The sequence below is a fragment of the Euwallacea fornicatus genome, chromosome 4 (genome assembly GCF_040115645.1).
Source record: "Euwallacea fornicatus isolate EFF26 chromosome 4, ASM4011564v1, whole genome shotgun sequence".
Taxonomy (NCBI): Eukaryota; Metazoa; Arthropoda; class Insecta; order Coleoptera; family Curculionidae; genus Euwallacea; species Euwallacea fornicatus.
The window spans coordinates 3,577,612-3,597,528 of NC_089544.1; the positions used below are offsets into that span (position 1 = coordinate 3,577,612).

The following is a 19,917-nucleotide window of genomic DNA, read 5'->3' on the forward strand; positions in this document are numbered from 1 at the left end:
GACATTCAATGGGATGTTTTTAATGAAAAAATAGTATACCACTGATTTTTTTATCCGAATATTTTTTTTATAATATTCCATCAATTCTTAATAAAAAAAAAGCCCCTTAGCGTTTTACTGCTCGAGTGGCAGTTTGCCAGATAAAAAAATCATTTATCCTTCCTGTGTCTACAAAAAAAGCCAGTATAAATTTTTTTTTAATCCTTTAGGAAAAATTCATTTGATTTTCCTTTAGTAGCGGTAGAGGACATAAACACACACATGTGTCAAACATGCCTCATCGCAAAAAGATACTCTTCCAAAGTATGGTTCTGCATATGGTAAACCGTTTTTGAAATATTTAAGCAATATTAAAAAAATAAGAGTTTAAAGACTCCATATTTTGGAAACGAAGCAATTTCGAACGTAACTTTATTCGATTTAAATATTCCTTTTTTCGAGCTCTATATCTCCTGAAAGATTGTTGGCCTGTTTCTGAAACATCCTGTATAGCATACGGTTTTATAAACGGTTAAACGGCGATATAGAATGTCAAAGCCAAGAGAAGTTTTATAAGGAAATCCTTTAAATATTTTTGTTTGCTTGTGCGGGTTAAGGGGAGGTCAAGTATGAAAACTCTACTTTCCAGAAGAAACGGTTTCTCACTTTTGTCGAATTAAATCACGACTTTATGCTTTTTGAAAGTTCTCAAATTAGGGGCTGAAACAGACACTCCAGCGACGATAATAAGAAACTTGAAGGGTTGAGAAACATATACGAACACAATGCCGCCAATGAACTTTATACCGACATTGTTCTTCTCGAAACTTATTTTTAAACCTTGTTCTATTATAAAACTTACCAGTTCAAATATAAGCTCTTTCTCGTCCAACTGTCTCAATTCATGCCTGCTCCTCCTATGTCTCCTGCTGGGAGTCGGACTTGACGTGTTTAGATTTCCCGAAGGATCTTCCGTTGTACTTGTCAAGAAAGTTGGTTGCCCATCCACCTAAAAGCATAACACCATTCGTTTCAAATCACAGAAAATTGCACAAAAACTGAAATTTTTAATACAACCAATCTCGTACAGGATCGATTGATTAAAACTTCCAGTAAGTAGCTTAAAAAAAACTTTTTATGCCTGAATATTTTGTTGGAAAACAAAACATCTCCCTAAGTGAAAAGGGCCCTCAGATTTCATTTTTATTCATTCTAAGCCGAAAACTGCAATATAAGCGGACTATTTTTAGTCCACTTATGGAATCTCTCCAGTTTTGGTTTCGTTTCGACCTCGAGAGTTTTATTACCCTCACACACAGAAGGGCACCCAAACATGTCATAAATGTTTTTCCCTTTTCCTTACACGAATTTGACTTAAAAGGGTTGAAATTTACTTACGTACCGTGCTGATCATCGGCTTGAGTAATCCTCCTCTTTCAAATTCATGTGCAGATATTTTCCGCACTGGGGTGGTAGCTCCTGATCCACCTCTGGAGGAACCTCCAGGAATTCCGTGGGTAGGTGAGGACAGCTCTGCGCTGGATGAGGCTGGGGTTGCATGTGAAACCAGCCAGGAATCCACCACTTGTCGGGTTGCCTTTCTATGAAAATAAGAAGAAAAACCAGTTATTGCATTTGAATTATAACGTGAATAAAAATTTTCCAAGGGGAAGGAATGCTCCAGGGAATGGATCATGTTTTTAAATAATATAGAGGCATATGTACGTACGCGCAGCTACTCATGTTTCCTCTTAGAAACAGGTATGTAAATTTCTATGTTTTTTTTTGGCGTAACACGGGTGGCATGATAATGTATATGGAAGTATGCACCTATTCTTCATAATGGAAAGCGTGCTTGGAAATGCCTAATTTTAAATTGAAAACTAAAAAATAGCCCTAAATGGGTCAACAGCTGCAATTTTAGCCTCATTGACTACTCGGACAGCAAAACAATACCGTAAATATCTTAATGCAATAATATCACTAATTAAATTCTCTCTTGCTTTCCCGTTTTAAATTTGAATTCAGTAAAGTAGGCAGATCTTGACAGTCTAATCCGTTGATAAGATGTCGCAGATTCTCAAAGGTTTTTTTTTGTGCGCAATAACTGCCAATCAGTTGTGAAATGAATCAAATTGACCAGTTTGCTTTCACCCATCTTTGTGAGGGTAGTGCAGGGCACCGATTGGTTGTTGCCGCACGTATAATATACGACGGCGTCATTGCTGTATCACGGCCAATGACGAATTCATCAATATTTTTTAATGTTTAAATTCATATCACTATGTTTTAATGTAAAAATATCATATCGTAGCATCTTGCACAAACGGTGCTGAGACGGGGTGACCGGGTGATCTCACGTTAGTTAACCTGAATTAACCTTTTTTACGAAGAGTATCATTAATCATATCACAATACTTCCTGACCTCCATCTATTAGTTAAAATCTCCCGCAGAGACGGAAACGACATGGCAATCTCTCAATGAAAGCTGATCTATAGAGGGGGCTATTGGGTTTCTATACAAAATGGCCATTTCATGCTCTGCTTCAGTTGCCTGGAAGTAGCACAGTGGTGGGCTTCGTTAGCAAAGTATAAACTGGGATTGGAAATACATCATTTTTGATATTTCTCGGCGCAATTTTTTATTTTAATACAACAGAGGACTTAACTGAAACTTTAAGCAAAACTTTAGCATAAATCTCTTCCTCTCAGGCCCACGCACACTTATTCAAATAGAACCTCTCAAACTCAAACCTTAAAAGCTTCTAACGGGGTCGACGAATCACTCAAAACAATAAAAACAATCCGCGGAACTGGCGAAGAATATGAATTCTCCTGCCTTTATGTTCCCGGATATTAACGGGATGGATGGAGCTTTCGCATTCCAGGATCTACATGATGGTATTCAGCTGATAAGGACATTGTACTTCGCATATGATATTTGCCGCAGACCTCAAATCAGAAAAATATATTTGGATTTAGGTTTGTAAGATGATGGAGAGCGCATAAGCGCTGCTGTTTCATAGAGAAAAATGCTTTCATACGTTTTAAGCCCCGGATGCCCGATATTTCAGGCCTGAATTTTAATTATAATCACGCGTAATTCTCGACAATATCCCGAAAAAATCAAAATTATAAAAAAAAAAATTTAACACATCTTATTTTTTGTAATTCACATGCACTTTGTTTCATATTTTTTACTATTAATTTTTGACAAATTTATTTTGAGATACTCTATATAAAAACATCATACGTTTCGGCTTCGTTATCATCATCCACAACGAACGTATTTCATTTTATATCCGGACATCTATCTTTCTATGCGTTTACCTGAGGAAATAATCCTGGACAAAGTCGGGATGCTCGTCCAGCCACGCCTCCATGCGTGCATATTCGGGGTCGTATTGGTTGGTTCCGGCGCAGCCGCCAAGTTGACCACGTGGTAAGCCATCGCTTACCGGCATGCGCACGTCTACGCTCTCCCCACCACTTCCGCTACGAAGTTGGAGACCTGAAACCAAATCAATCAGATCAGTCGTGTGTCCGACACAGCTATAAAACGTGTAAATATTGAAGACTCACAAAGGCGATTTCTATTAAAGGACATTGGGAATAACATTGAGGATTTTTCTGTATTTCTCTACATTTTTTGACTTCACTGAGAATTTTTTTTTTTTGAAAAAGTCGGTTAAGTTGAAAATCGACCAAATTCGAGGTTTGCGACTGGCAAACGTTCGATGTTTCGTTAACAATGAAGCACTACTGGTCAGGATAAAACTAAAAATCCCAGCATTACTACACTGAAAACTGTATAATACATTATGCAAAATTCTCGTAATGTTTCCATTCATGTGTGCGGTCGTCTTTCATTCAAAAAATCATCCCATTCTCCAACGGATTTGCATTAATTTGCATAGTGATTATACGCTTTAAAACCTGATGAAGAGATGCTTATCAAACTTAATGCTTGTGTTATTTTTACACGGTACCTGCCTAATCTACCTTAAAACCAAAGACCCGAAAGCTTCAATCTACCAATTAGGCAATAACTAGAATTACCGCACGGCCAAACGAGCTGAGTTGAGTTATTAAACTCAAAACGATTCGGAACGTCCTCGTGGGTTCCCTAATATGATTTCCTGGATGTAGTGAATAAAATTTCTGTTGTAAAATCGCCCACACATTCGGCGTAATACGTTCCACTAGAATTATTGTTGTCGTTCGCCTGGATCACTACTAAAAATAAAGGAGAGTTTCGGATTGCAGTAATTAGATTTCCAGGGAAATTGTTGCGACATGAAAATTGACGCCTCGCATACACAACGAAATCGCGTGTAGTTGTTTACCTAACTTGTACGGAAAACGAAACTTTACCGCACGCTCGAATTTTTATGTGTATGATTGGCTAAGATTCTCAGAAATTTATTGCAGTCATTGCATACCGAATGAAATAAAGAGGGATAAAAAGTGCTAAGAGAATTAAAGAAAACGTTAAAACAAAAATTGGGAAGAACTACCAACTTTTAAAAATAAAACGTGACATGAAAGATTAAACAGTAAAATAATAAAATGTCGCGTGCAAAATTGATGAGAAAAGCGATATTTTCCAATTCCGCTGTTACGCAAATGCCTCTCAAAATCTCCTAATTGCTGAACATTTAGCAGTAAATCACTCATCGAGAGCGTCATGTTAAACCTATTTTGCCTCTGTCTCTCACCTGGGAGGACCGCCCCCGTCAGCCTTAACAATACTTAATTATTATTACTATAAGCATTTCGATATTGGCCACGTTCAGAATTTTGCACGATTTACGGGAACGCCCTACAAGAAATATACAATGTGTCCAAATTGGAATTGAAACTCATGACAAGTTTTAAGTTAATAAAATGAGCTTAAAAGTTTTGCTTAGAGAAGAAGCCGAGATTAATGAATTTGGGTCTTTGGGAGGAGTAACGAAAGGCCGAGGGCTTATTGATGGAAATACGCGGAATAAAATTCATGACAGTTTCCTGTGAGTAATTTCGACCTAAAATTGAATGCCGCCGAGATTCATTGCGGAAAACAAAGCAACATGCAAGGATTTTTTATTCATAAAATGATACCGGTATGTAATAAAAAAAAAATCATCCTGTTTTCCGCAGTGGTTTGCAACTTGCAGATTTACCCAGGCAGATAAAGGCAAAATCCCCAAATTACTAAACATTCGTGTTTTGGAAGGCATATTAATAGACATTGCAGTGTGGACATTCCCACACATAATTTCACATCGGTGGGTACTTCATTAAATCGATTTGGCTCGAAGTCCTAACAAATTATGTATGCACGTGCAGTTAACGACTCGAATATTAGTTTCCTGGCAAAGATACAATAATCACTATTATCGTCTTCTTAGTAACGCATACTAAAATACGTGATATATATACTAGAGTATGGGCAAAAATATTTTTTCTGCGAAAAAAAAGAAAGGCGGAGAATCTAATTTAATTCGTACATAATTCTGGAAAACTAAATTAAAATTGTAATTTAAATAAATGGGACATGTCAAATTCAGTGAGGCCGGTTTTATTTGCAACTTCTTCATAATGAAATTACTCACTCAAATAAATTTATTTCGTAAATGGACCAATTATTGCCTATCCATTACAAATAGAAGCAGATAGTGACAAAATCTTACGTATACAGGGCACGTCATATAGTGCATGGAATGATGCCACTCACTTCTACCATCATCTACGCTCATTTCCGCATTCAGACATATCAAGTTATATTCCAGTTAAATAAGAAAAAATCCGAGAAAAAATTATTTTTTTTATTTTAATAAAAAGATTTAATTCAATCAGAAAAACAAGATAACGCAAACACCCTGTGTATGTTTTAAGCATCAAGTAAATAGCGTATTTCGGAAATGACAAATTTTCATTTAAAGAAAAGGAGTACTCATTTTTTGCTGGATGAAGTAGACTGGCCGGCTCGACCACCTGATTTAAATCCCGGGGACTATTTCCTTTGGCGCCATTTAAAAGATCAAGTTTTTGAAGATCGGTCAAATAACGTAGATGATTTGAGGGTACGTATTGTCGGTGTAATGCAATCGATCAGGCAAGACACGCATGTTCAGGTGAGATCATTCATGCAAAGAATAGCACTGTGTTTGGATAACGACTGACGACATTTTGAGCAAGTACTTTGAACGTTAAATAACAATAACAAATGTTGTAAGCAGTAATTTGCTATTTTGCTTTTTTGATTGAACTCGTATAAAATAAATAGAAGATGATCTTTGATCGATTACAATTAGCGCCCTCATTTCTCTAACCCTCTGGACATTAATATTCGCTCAAAATTGCTCTTCAAATCTCAAAACCATTTTAGAGCGGTAAAAGAAAGCTCCGAAAATAGAGCATCAGTGCGATTGATTGATGATGATTCTACTGTCTCGTGTCATTTCCCTGATGCAAGAACACGGATTTTCCCCGCATCTCATTCCGAGATGTTTTCCTGGATCATGCTAGACGTATAGAGAACAAATATGGTTTACTCCGCCACGATAATTCAAAGCGACCTAGTGAAACACACTTATCCGAGACTCTGGCAATATAAATTGGTTTATGCAAGATACTAAAATCGAACGTATTTCACCGACTTTAAAAATTCGCTATGGCGTGAAACTCTGCATTTTTACCAAAGAGCACGAACCGTATAACTTTACATTTGCCAAAATAAGTTCAAGGTTAAGATTTCGATCAATCTTCAAGGGAAAATCAGCGTTTAAGCGATCTTCGTGGGTGAACTCCCAATTTCCAGAGCTAATTCTGGAAAGTGCGCTATGAGAAACAGCCACGGAAACAGCATCTATAAAACAGAGACCGCTATTTGACTTTAATTATCGCCGCTCGCGTATATCGATTAGCAATTTGCCAAACAATGTTTAGTGCCTAACGCAAAATAAACATTGTTAGAGAATCGCCTTACTCGCCCTGATCATCCATGAAATTAAATTCCTCTTCTGACTCTGATTCCAGAGAGTGGAAAACGCCAATAATGGTCGCGTTCTGGACGCGATATTATCGGAAATAGTGATAATGTGACGATAATAGAGAGCAACAAAATTGTAGCAAAATGGGCACGGCAGATGGCGCTGTTAAAATATTTTCCTACAGGCCCAACACACTTAACCTTGACATTGCCTATTTCTGCCCGTGTTTGCCCAGACAGAATAACAATTACATAGATTTGATCCAGGCACTCAAGGTCCTAGTTTAGAGGTTCACGGAGATCGTTTCCAACACCAGTTTTCGTTGTAAGTTAAAGTTGGAAATGGACTGGAATTGTGGCTGACTTATTTGGAGCAAACGCAACTTGCCTTTTGAACTGACAATAAATGATAAGTGGCTTATACATTATGAGGCATTATGACGCGGTAAAATATCTAGATTGATCGAGGTGGCGTATGGCCCCCTGGATCACCGGATTTAAATCCATTAAATTTTTTTATGAGTACGTCCGAAACCCTTTGTTGATGTTTCTCCGGTACACATTCAGGAAATCTTGGGAAATCGAGCAAGTGATGGATGCAATTCAATAAAAAACAATACCGGAGTGTTGGAAAGAATTCGGCAATCACTTAGGAGAAGACTGAACTTTAATTAAATTATTTGAATTTCTTAATTAGTATTTTAAGCTGGTTCAGAGAAGTGCAAGAGTGTGGAATTTAATTTCAACATCAAAAACAAGGCGAGATACGAAAAAAATAATAATAAAACGTCATAGAAAAGTTGTATTTTTGGTGATCTAAGTGAAATAATTCTGAAAAATGTAAAACGGAAACAACTTGAGAAAAGTGTACAATGTGTCCAAGTTGGAAACGGCAGAAACGAAACTCAAGGCAACGAGTTTCAAACTTATAACAACGAGTTTTAAATTAATGAATTGAACATAAAACTTTTGCTCGGAGAAGAAGGCAAAATTAACAAATTTTGACTTCTCTGGGGGGAGTGTCGATCGCCAGGGGATTTATTCATGCAAATTTGATGGATAAAATTCCTGACAATTTCCTGTGAGCAATTTCCACCTGAAATTGAATTCCTCCGGGACTTATAACGAAATACAAAGCAACATGCAAGGATTTATTATTAATAAAACGATACCGGTACGTAATTAAACATTCTTCCTGTTTTCCCCCGCGGTTTGCAACTTTCAGATGTACCCAGAGATATGGGGAAAGTTGGGAAAATTTATTATCCATCAGATATTGGATTTCAACCCGAATTTTAACCGAGACTGCATTAATTTAATACGAAAAAACTCCTCGAACAACTGGGTCGCTCATGGTTTATCTACGGAAAACAAAGCAAGGAAAGTTCAGGAACAATGGACTTTTTTGAATCGGGTAAAGATCAACGCTCTTCTTGAGGACTTTTATCGCAGTGACGCTAGAATGCAGCTTCCATCAAATGCCAAATCTATTGAATTTCACGAAAACAAACACGAGCTTCCTTTTTCTATAAATCAACACAATCACCGAAGTGATGAAAAGCTTTGAAATTTATAACACGACTAATTATTACATCAATTTTGAATGAAAAATTATCTCCTCCGTGCTGACGTTCGATGATTTGCGGTTCACATCATTGTAGTGCGTAAGTGGAGATTAAATTTCCATCAATTCATCCGGTTGCTTCAATAAAAAAGGTGAATGTCGACACTTCAAGTCTGTTAATGGAGATTGCCATTAACAGACTTCTTCGACATACATGTTATACGCGGATATCAATTTACACATAATCTTTAGTGTACTAGCTTAAACCGACTTATACGAATCGAACTCACAAGGGAGAAGGTATGATAAATAAATTTTACTTAAAACCTTCCTGATTATGCAAGTGACGTTTTTCGCCCCAAAACGAGCTTGGATTTTTTTATATTGCGGGCATTTATCTTCATTAAAAGCACTCAGGCTCCTTCTTTTGTCCGGTGAATTAATGTAGTCATTTTCTCTAAATAGGCAAACCTGAGAGGCTCGTGCAGTTTCAAGTGGAAGTTTCCGACGGTGGAAACTTACCTAAAATATTCTATTTTCCCCTAGTTTCTCGGAAATAGGCCGAGTTTCCCAGTCGATAGGAAAATATAGCTCGTGACATCAATGAAGGTGCAGAAAATAACTTCAAACTTCCTTTGATGTGAAAATGAGTTTCTGCTTTTATTTATAGTAATACGGTTAACATTGGATAAAACGATTGAAAATTGAATTTAAAAGTTTTCGGAGTACCCTGTACTGGCTTCTCTTACCGCGAAATTTGACAAAACTTGGATTGACATCTGTCAAAATTTTTGACATGCTCGTGTACTTGGACATAATTTTGACATTTATCATTTTCATGACTTTCATCACTGACATTTATAAAGACAAGCGGACACTGAATGTTACTCTTCAATGAGGGAAAATGATCTGCATTTTAAAGGGCAATAACATAACACTCACCATTTTTATCAATATCAATTTTGTTAAAACGGTCCTGTTTTTTACAAAGTATTTTAAATTTCAAATAATAATAGATACGGTTCTGCATTCGTCAGAATTTTAATGGAAAAACTTATTTTTATACATAAAGGCAGGTATTTAGCACTATTGTGTAGGTACCTAATTAGCTAAATTATTAAAAGTCACTGAAAAATCTTTGAATTAGAAACTAAAATTGAGTAAGCGACTACATAGTAACCATCTATTAGATAACAATCGTGAGGCAACGAATTCCACTAAATCAAGGACTGTTCACATTGCTAGCAATTCCTACTGCAGCTGCTTTATCGTCCATGTGATGTCACTACACTTTATTATAATTCTCTACCTCAGAGCATAATTGCATTAAGTTCGGTTTTTTTTTTCTCACAACTCAATACAAAATTATATACTCTTTCAAGCAAAAACAATCTAACCCTGGGTAGCATTCGTTGCGCTTATTACAGTTTTGCTCTGAGGCGCAAAAACACAATACCCACTTACTCTTTTTTTGCCTGCAACTGTTAAATTTGCACATACTAAAGGACTGGCCCATGGATCGCAGAGGACCCCGTCGAATGCGGCTGCGCCCGCTCGCTCCTACCGCTGCGGCAGGGGCGGGGCGGCTGGGGCACAGCCCCACATCGCGCCACCACTCTTTCAAGGTCACCGCCACGCCCGAAGCTTTACCGATGATGCCTGAACGGCCCGAAGATAAAGACGAAGACTGTCGAGCGCCGTTCAATTTTAGTTCGCGAAGGTTCGACTCCTGCTGAACGGTCTTTTTGGCCGGTTTGAACAAGGTCAAGTGGATTTTCCGAATGGTTTTGCGATGGTTTATCTCTGGCAAAGCCGTTTTGATGGCTTGAGTAAACTTATGCGCTATGTGACGACGAGTGTTTAGGTGACCTTCCGCCGCTTGAAGAACTTGGTCGACGACGTGATAGCTCTGGTTGGTTCGTAGTGGTCCAAGATTTCTGGGTGGGTTTGGTGCATTCTAGGCTTCTTGAGGGAGTCGATTTGCTCTTTAGATCTGGATGTAAAAAGGACGGTTGCATAATTTCGCACGGCTACACTTACCCCTGTAACCTTAGTGTGGACGAAAGTTCTGTTTTAAAAACGCGTTGAAAATTGGAAACGTTTAACTCGTCAAAAATTACATAGATCTTTGGCACACGTTACTTATGGAATAATTGAGATTGGAACGTGAGAATATGGATTGTCTTGTCGCAATAGGTAATGACGAGCAAATATCTTGGAACCAAAAAAACTTTTATTCAAGTGATTTTTTCATTTTCGTTCCGCGTACTTCCGTTACTGTTTAACAAGAAAAAAACAAAATTTTAAACAAAAAAAATCGAAATAAAAACAAAAAAGAAAACAAAGAAAAGGAAGAACGAAATAATAAATAAAAAAACAAAACAAGAAGCAAAAAACGAAGACGGAAAAAATGAAATAATAATTAAAAAAAAAGCAAAAACAAAGCAGAATACTTTAGTTCAGTTTATTGTTGAATGCAATTTTTTCTCGCATATATGCGATGTACGACAGGAAAATGATAATTTGTCATTCAACGTTTTAAGAGTGGTTTGATGTTTGCGTAATTATACTTGTGAATATATGAATTTATGATGCTACTGTGTTGCAAAATTTTATTAATGATCTTGTTCTTGCAAACAATCAATCGTGTAGTGTTTCTGTGGTCGTAGACTCATTAATAACCCTACTACCACCTCCTTTGAAAAAAAAAGGCTTTTTCAATATGCATTTTGCGATACTGCTATGGCCAGCATTTCTCGGCCATAAAATTTTATTTCCGTCTCCATCGAAGATGTACTTCCATCAATACAACTTTTTTAACGTCATTTTTCATTAACCTCGAACGGAGCCATAAAATGAAGCAATTACTGTGAAGCAATAGAAATAAGGCCCTAAGTACGTGGAAGCACCAAGACGGCGCCCGTAATTAAACCTTTTACAGAGGATTTAAAATTGCTCCTTAATTATTGCCGTGATGCAATGTCAATGTCTAATTTTACGACCTTATTAACATAGAATGGCACTGAAATGGAAACTTTTGCAGTGGCCGTCTGATACACGAAAACTTTCCTATCGCACGCTCTTCGTGTCGGTAGACCCGAATTGATAATTATTGCCATTAGAAATCACTTAACTTTTAAGCTTTCATCTTAGATAGAACTAATGATGCTAAGGAATCCTTTTACGACCATATGACCAGATAATGATTTATGTATGATTTAGCAGAATATCGGTTTTCAAACGCGCTTAAGCTGCGTGTTCGATGATGTGAGGGAAGTCGTTCCATTCATATCTAAACAACAATATATGCCAGACAAAAGCAGACATGTTCACGACATGCCCATCCCACACTGCGTCGCCCAATGATAAACAGAATTCAATACCCATTCAATATGTGTCAATAACCTTGGCAGTGCAGGGGTCAGTTAGTTTACGTCTTCACTTTGTGCACAGCTTGGAAACTGTACGAGTGCATCCACTTTTGGAAGTTCATTTTTTTAAATTCAGATCAATTGCTGCATTAAAGCGCCAATCGTAGTTCCTGCGCGAAGTTAACAACGCTTCTTGGCTTAAACCGCCATGCGCAAACGTTCGCAAAACGTTTCTACGTATTAAATTGTTGTGACACACTTTTTGAAATAAAGATCATCATCATCGTCATCATCACGATCATCATCACCATCATCATCGTCACTATCGTCATCACCATCGTCACCTTCATCATCATCAGCATTGTCACCATCGTCAAAACCCTAAGCTGGTATTCATTCCTAGTCAGTCTTAAACTGACATCGCTATATGGAAAACTGTGAATTTAAGCCGCGCTTAAACTTGACTCTGGTTTAGGTAAAGTCGGCGTAAAGAGCCTTTAAAGCAGTGCAATTCACTATTTTGCTTCATTTATCTACTCTCTGGGTCCTAGTGGCATCTTAGGCTGAACTGGTCCCAGGAGACTCTATGTGGCCCTACCAGCTCTTCTTAACACAGCGGAAACAACACTGAATTCTAGAACAACTCTTGAATAACAATTTCTGCGTTTCGAGACTAACCATCGCGAGAAGTGATTGAAGTGGAATATCTTTAATTTTTTGCAGTAAACGGTCTATTAAGAGCCATTACATGGTTGAGCATACATTATAAAGCAATACCGCATAGCTTAGTACGCACGTTACACGTAACAAAACTAATAAGATATGCGTTTAAGATTGAAGAGTAATTTGATTACAGATGTACCGTGCGAAGTTAGCAACAAGGCACACAATCATTTGCATACTCGTTTTAGATACGTTAATGGCTTCTCGGCAATCCAAGAGACAGCATGGGATATTTATGGGCCTTTGCCATGGTATATTGCGTGCACCGTACTTGGAGCTGGTCTTTTTTACCTTTACGGGGTTGACATGGGGGATTTATTTACTCCAATACTCCGGGGAGTCGTACTGATCCATTTATGGGCCTTGATGAAATTTCAATTAATGCAATTAACACCTGTTGGTAGATATCCTCGGTATCCTATTCCAAAATTAGGTCATAGACATCAAATTACATGGGTCAGAAAATTCTACCGGTAAATTAACATTTCAATGTTAACTTCCTGCATTTATTAAGAAAGGCGTACTTAAATATTTGCTAAAGTCCGATTTCTTTATACTTCAAAGGAAAGTTGCCCTCATAAAAACTACCTCCATGTTAATGGCCTGGAATGGCTCTGAATTGGCGCGTTTTCATTTAAACAGACTTTATCGGTGTCAGCCAAATATTCTTGACATGATGCTTGAATTGAGTAATTTTCATAAAAAAAAGCACATTGACATAGGTTCCAGCGTTGCCATATCGGCCAAGCTTCCCCTTGCATCCGATACCTGATTCCTCCACTTTTGGCAACTGTGCGATTAACTTGGGTTATTAATTAATTGTCGAGTATTGACGGTTAAAATAAAAGCTGATGTTGTGTTTATTGAACACAACACGTAGAAATCGAAAATATCAAGAGCAGTCATGTTCGACCTGCAGGAAAATATTCTGCCAGCGTCATCTAGGAGGCGACACGACAGACTCCTATCTGGAGGGGCATAAGGTCACCATTAGATGGCGCTAGTGGAATACTTTTCTAGAGGCCCAACCGGCTTGCCGTTGATATTACCTGCGTTTAATTATCCGAACTCGCGAGATCTATTAGAAGCGAAACCGATCTTCGAGATGTTACAGTGAACGACCATCTGGAATCAGGCGCGAAGTATTACATACATAAACATTTAAAATGCCATCGAGTCTTTGTGGAGAATTCGCACCAGCAAATTGTATAATAAATAAGATAGATTTCCATACATGTGTTCCATCGAATCTGACCTGTCCCAAGTAATTACACTGATATTTTATTAAGAGAGATACAGCACGACCTATGCTAAAATAAAATTCTGCGAACTTAGAATTGCATGGCTTTATTCCAAGATTATTTTGAATTAAAAACCGATTATTAATTCTCCATGCCACAGGTCACATTGCAATATCAAGAAACAGTGACGCATATGCATAAAATGAAAATGTAAAGGTTATTTCGTTGCAAATTATAATAAAACATCTTGCAACCACATGGGTATTAGTGTATTCTTTAGAAATTTATGTGCTAGTCAGTGGTTCCCCGTGGACCAATTTTCTAAATTACTGAGCATATCAGATAATTGTGATTATCCTACTGCGTAATTTCTGAACACCTCTTAGTGAGAAAGTGATTCAAACTTGGCTAAATGGTGACCGTTACCTAGAACCAAAGAGCTTTTGAAATAGACGTGGCATAGAAAAAAAATCTGATTCGAATCTATCATTCCCTCGCAAGCTAATGAAGCAGCCCAACAGGAGAAACTAACCTGAACTACCATACTCTGTTGCTTTTTTTGATCCAAACACAAAGCAAACTAATCAAAAGTGGACCATCGTCAGCAAGAAGCAGAGTCCCTGAGGGGATCTTGTTTCTTATCTAAGCAATTTTTAGGTAACCGAACCTGTGAGTTTCTGCTTTCAAATCTTCTGATCCATTGGGCCAAACCGTTGGAGAGCCTAAACTAACCTAAATTCAAACACATATGCCTCTTTCAGGTGCATGATTACTACGTTCAAATGGGAGGGGCCGAACACGGAGGCTCCGTTTGTTGAGGTTTTTTTTTATCAAAATTGAAAAGCTGAAAGCCAGAAGATTCAATATGTGTAATCTTATTGAATCATTGACGAGACAAAGTCGGCAGGGGACTACATCAAACAATACTCCGAGGTTAAATGTTATTGGTTTCTTTAGAGATAAGAGAGATTTAAGATCTCATTTCTTGCTCAGTTTTCTAACTTAATCGAAAATTCGGTTGATTCCCGCAATTTGTGGCCCATGATTTAGGATGTGCAATTAAGTATTCCTGCTCGTAGGAATTACTTTGCCAAGGGCGGCAAAAATTGCGGCCTTCAAGACATGATTTTCAAGTGGTGTGGCATCCTAAAATGATTTTTGGGCCCTTTTCGGGCACCCCAAAGCAAAAAACAATTAGGGCAATTAACGAATTTAATAAAATAAGAAACTCGAGGGGAAGCCTGAGATGCGACATGCGCTTCGCCCTGCTGAGGCTCTCAAAGGGCCTTTATGAGGTTGTTTTGGCTGGGGAATATGTTTTTATTGCCGCTGATTGGGGGGGGGGGGGGGGGTGTTTTGTCCTTGGGAGGTTGCTTTGCTTCAAAAAAAATTTTGTTTGTACCGAGTTTTTGTGAGGGTGGGGACAAAGCAGTTCATTTCGAATAAATTGTCAGCTCGGCGATTACTACTTAAGTAACGAAGTTATGAGCGGGGGCGAAGTTCGGGAGGCGAACCGAGTCGGCTATTTTTAAGAGAAACTTATTTGAGAGAACCCGCAGAAACCGCAGAAGAGTAACCCAGTTTCGCTTTTTTTTGTTTCCTTCGCCTTTTTGTCAAGGAACTGCGAGATGGTATGCAAAATCAGCCCCGTGGATTGAGGAAGTAACATAACGCCATTTTTTTTTTGATTTTACATTGATTTGTTCCACATCTACCACTTTTACACAACTCCTTCAGCCTCGTGCAATTATTCTGACACATTCCGTCTGCGTTTACATCACCCTAATTGACACTTTAATAACACGTTCTCTACATCATAAAAAAGCACATATTATGTATGGGTAAGAACTGGTTTTAGCCATATACAAACGATAATCGGTTATCAAACCAGGCGCCACGTCTTAATTTCTGATATATCATTAAATGTCACGATGTATTACTTTGAAACGCTAAATTACGCTCGTAGATTAATTGCCACACATAATAATAATAATATTACATTCATAACCGCAATTTCTGCGTGCTTTTAGCCGGTTGTTTCGTTGTTTTTTTAAATACGTCTGGATATTTCCTGTGGAAACGCGGTCAGTTGCGAGCAACGAAAATGCGGAATATCCAGACTTTCGGCTGTCTTGGTTCCTGGCTTATCAAACCAAACTTTCTAACCGTTGAATTGTAGTTCTCGTAAACATTTACAATTGCAAATACGTTAATATCGTGTTTCAATAATTACTTTGCATCCTGAATTTATCCATCGACTCCTGCATGTGTAATTCGTATTTGTCGTCGGGACGTCTGCTGCTAGATAAACCGCTCGGAAACAATAATAATTGCCGTAATTTTTGCTGTTATATACATAACTAAATGTTTCACGAATTAGCTGTGGCAACTGGAATCAAGACCTCGACTTTTCTATTCGTGCCTTGTTTTCTCCAACTGGAAAGCTAAAGTACCTGAGGTGAATGGCTGGAAATGGGAATAACAAGCGGGGGTTAATAAACTCCCCCTCAAGTCTGAGATCTATATATAGTACTAAAAGAGGAATTTCAAGGATTAAATATCCGCCAACACAGCAGAGATGATTCCAGGATTTCGTCCGGATCAAGGAGATGCTTGACTTTCCCCAACCGTAAACTTCTCGACTAATTACAATTTTTATTGTGATAATTGTTCGTAATTGCCTAGAAATTAATTGGCATTCAAATTAAGCACTTTAGGCGAGACTTGACTCTAGACGAGTTATTTCAAGGTTGGCATGAAAACACCCAACGAAGCATACGCATTATATTGATTTTAAATGAGGTTTATCCATCCAGGGGGCGATTAATGGGCAAAAAAACGAACACTGGAAAAATAGTGAATTGAAATATGTATGTAATTGCCTGCTGGAATTGGAAAGCATCACCAGGAGGAAGGGGTGGAGGGCCGAAGGGAAACTCGACAAATTTCATTTGGAGTCGTCATTTCGTTCAGAAAACGATTTATAGAGGCGAAAAGGATTGCAATAGGCCGTGTTGATCAATGTCTCTGGACGCTTTTGGAAGATTGTTAGTTGTAGGAATTTATCGTAACTTTGCAACAAAACAGCATTATAAATAAAATTACAAATTTATTTGAAATATATTAAAATTACCTCCCAAACTTTCCCACAACTGCTAAAAACCAAGTGAGCAAATAACTGACTTGAGACGCAAATCTGTGCACCATAGGCTGTTATCTAAGACCTAGCGCGCACATGTAATTTAGATGTACAGTCGCAAGAATTGTACACGAAGCTCGGAAAAAGCGAATTCGCCCAAAACTGCCCCTTCCATTTTCGCGAGTAAAATCTAGTTATGTACACTCAGAGGATCTTCAAAAAAATGAAAAAAATTCGGTGACTTCGAGAAACTGGACATAGCATTGTTTTCTGTAGTTGTCAGCCCGCTTCTTAGCAAATGAGACCCTAATCGATGGCAGTGAAATTAGAAGGGAGTGACCACCATTGCGTCTTACGCCTCTTGTCTTATGGGGGATCTCAATATCTTCATATATCTAAGGCAAAATGACGTCATACATGGCACTAATATATGGCGGCCAACAATGGTTTCAATTATAACGCGACGTTCGTTTTCTTCTAAATCATTGAAAAGAAGTTCGTCTTTTCGACGAAAATTAACAAATTAAAATCAGCTATCTCATGAATGTTTCTAAAACATTCCTCTTATTTCTTCTTTAACGTTGCACACTATGAGATTCGGACGAAACCTCTTACCTACCACCAATCATAAGCCAAACACCAAACCTTACAACCCTACAAGAAACAAGGAGAACCAAAGGGAAAGCAGCTCTAGCTCAACTATCTAACACTCAAAAGACTCAAGAATATTATTTACAGAAAGCTCTTCGCAGGACAGATCCATTAAGAGTCGTTTGCACCAGGCAAAGTTTAAGTACGCTCGAGTTATGAGGCCCTTAAATAACATAGGATTTTTTACTTAAGGGTAGTTTAACTTTAAGTATACTTAGAGAGTGCTTGGCTGAAACGGCTATGAAGAATGGAAAATGGGTTGAATATAGGAATCTACTCACACAGTGACACAAAAACTTATCTGTAGTACCTGCAATGCCCAATTTTCTCAATCCTCGGAAATTTTTGTAACGTTTTTCCTCATTCACCCCGTCCACTTGCAACGTTCGCCCGGTTTTTCCTGTTGAAATACCACTCAATCAATCAACCATAAATTAAATACATTTTTCTATTCTACTTGAAATATTCAACAATTTTTAATTACAACAATACGGGGTCCGCACAAGACTACAAATTAAAAAAATCCACTTTACCAAGAGGTGCTTTTTTTCTTATACCAAGGCCTCTCTTGTCCCCACTTCTTCGCCCCAATGGAGCTAACTCACAAATATGTAAATCATTTGTAAAGGTGAACCACAAATTACACAAAAGCCGTGGAGGTAGCTGAATGTATGACTAATTTAACTCTAAAATATGTTTATTTTATTACACTTTTAATAATTCATGGTGATCCTTTAAGCTAAGTCGCGGACCATTCAGACGGTGCACGGCTGTTACATAAGATTCAGGTCAAAACCTTTTCCTAATTTCCTGGGACTATCCTCATTATGCTAATAAGCTTTTAAAGAAACGGGTTCCAGTTTGGTACCCGCCATTTAAGGATATTTGAGCGCGTGTAGATGGCTTCTGTATTATTATTTTTTTTAATATATATATTCTCAGTTCTCAATCAAGGTTTGTTCACACTGGCCCAGCATCTTCGCTCAGTGACCGAGAAATTAAACACTAACTGAACCAATCAAAAACCGATTTAGTTGGTTTTAAAGCGCAGTTACTAACAGGATTTAGTAGTAGTCGGCATTTTTTTTTTTTCAAATCTTAATGGGAATATAATCAAAAGAAAATTGCAGTAATTCGAAGCGGGTCTTCAGACACTACCAACAACTAATGATTACTCACTTGCAAATATCGCATGTCTTTCATAAAACGGTTTAGGTGCGAGAAATCGCACCTCTAGAAGCTTGAAATAAATTTATCAAACTGAGTGTACTACACCTATGAACCAAACAATTTAAATTTACAGTCATTCTCCGAACAGATGGTTTTGATTCAATTTGCAATCCGAGGGGACAAATCATTGTATTAGTCAATTCGATTAATTTCCCCTTTATTAGATTTAGAAGTTAAAAGTCGAGTTTTATTGTCTCTTCTTAATTGAAATGCATTTAGCTGTGACATGGAGATTTCGAGTAATTGGACATATTTGCTGATTTAGGAAGGAAAGAAAAAACAACTGTGTCGTGACACAAATTGGAGCTTATTTCATTAAATGAGCGGCACTGAAGATGTACATTTCGTTTCCATCTTATATCAGTTCCGTAAATGTCCCGTCTCCATCTCTTATCAGTTTACCAAACATTCTATTTGCATCCCATATCAATTCCGTAGAAACGTTTCATTTCCGTCTCATGTCAGTTCCGTAAACGTCCCGTTTCCATCTCTTATCAATTTACCAAACATTCCATTTCCATCCCATATCAGTTCAGTAGAAACGTTTCTTTTCCGTCTCATATCAGTTTCGTAAACGTTCTGCTTTCATTTCTTATCTGTTTCGTAAACGTTCCATTTCCGTCTCATATTCGTTCCACGAATGTTCCATTTCCAATCTCATATCATTTCCACTAATGTTCCGTTTCCATCTCATATCAGTTCCGCCAACGTTCCGTTGCATCTCATATCAGTTCCGTAAACGTTCCGTTTCCAAATCATGTCAGTTCCACCAACGTTCCATTTCCGTCTCATGTCAGCGCCGGAAGCACTCCCAACCCGCATCAGCTGCCTGAACATTTCGTTTCCATCTCATATCAGTTCAGCATAACTTCTGGCTGAAATGGCTGGAGCATTTCGCTTTACAAAGTCTAAACTTCTTGGCTACGTGAGTTCAGGTAAGAAGATTAGAGAGCGAATCAGTTGTAATGGAAAATGCAGCATAGAGGACGAAAGAATGAAGGACTATTAGATAACTCGAATTCCATGTCGCAGATGAAGAGGA

General features: G+C 37.9%; 1 protein-coding gene across 11 annotated transcripts in view; it reads right to left on the reverse strand.

Moving 5' to 3' along the window:
* Pde11 (Phosphodiesterase 11) overlaps positions 1–19,917 on the reverse strand; it is a 101,209-nt gene that overhangs the window by 19,349 nt on the left and 61,943 nt on the right. For 6 of the 11 annotated variants that reach the window (XM_066281493.1, XM_066281486.1, XM_066281485.1 and 3 more), the window contains 3 exons: positions 3,311–3,491; positions 1,382–1,580; positions 842–988 (listed from right to left, as the gene is read on the reverse strand). In XM_066281493.1, coding sequence (XP_066137590.1) covers positions 842–988; positions 1,382–1,580; positions 3,311–3,444 — 480 coding nt within the window. In that variant the 5' untranslated portion in view covers positions 3,445–3,491. Of the gene's footprint in view, positions 1–841; positions 989–1,381; positions 1,581–3,310; positions 3,492–9,984; positions 10,514–17,955; positions 18,046–19,917 lie in introns of all 11 variants that reach the window. The other 5 variants (XM_066281484.1, XM_066281483.1, XM_066281489.1 and 2 more) reach the window with 3 other exon arrangements.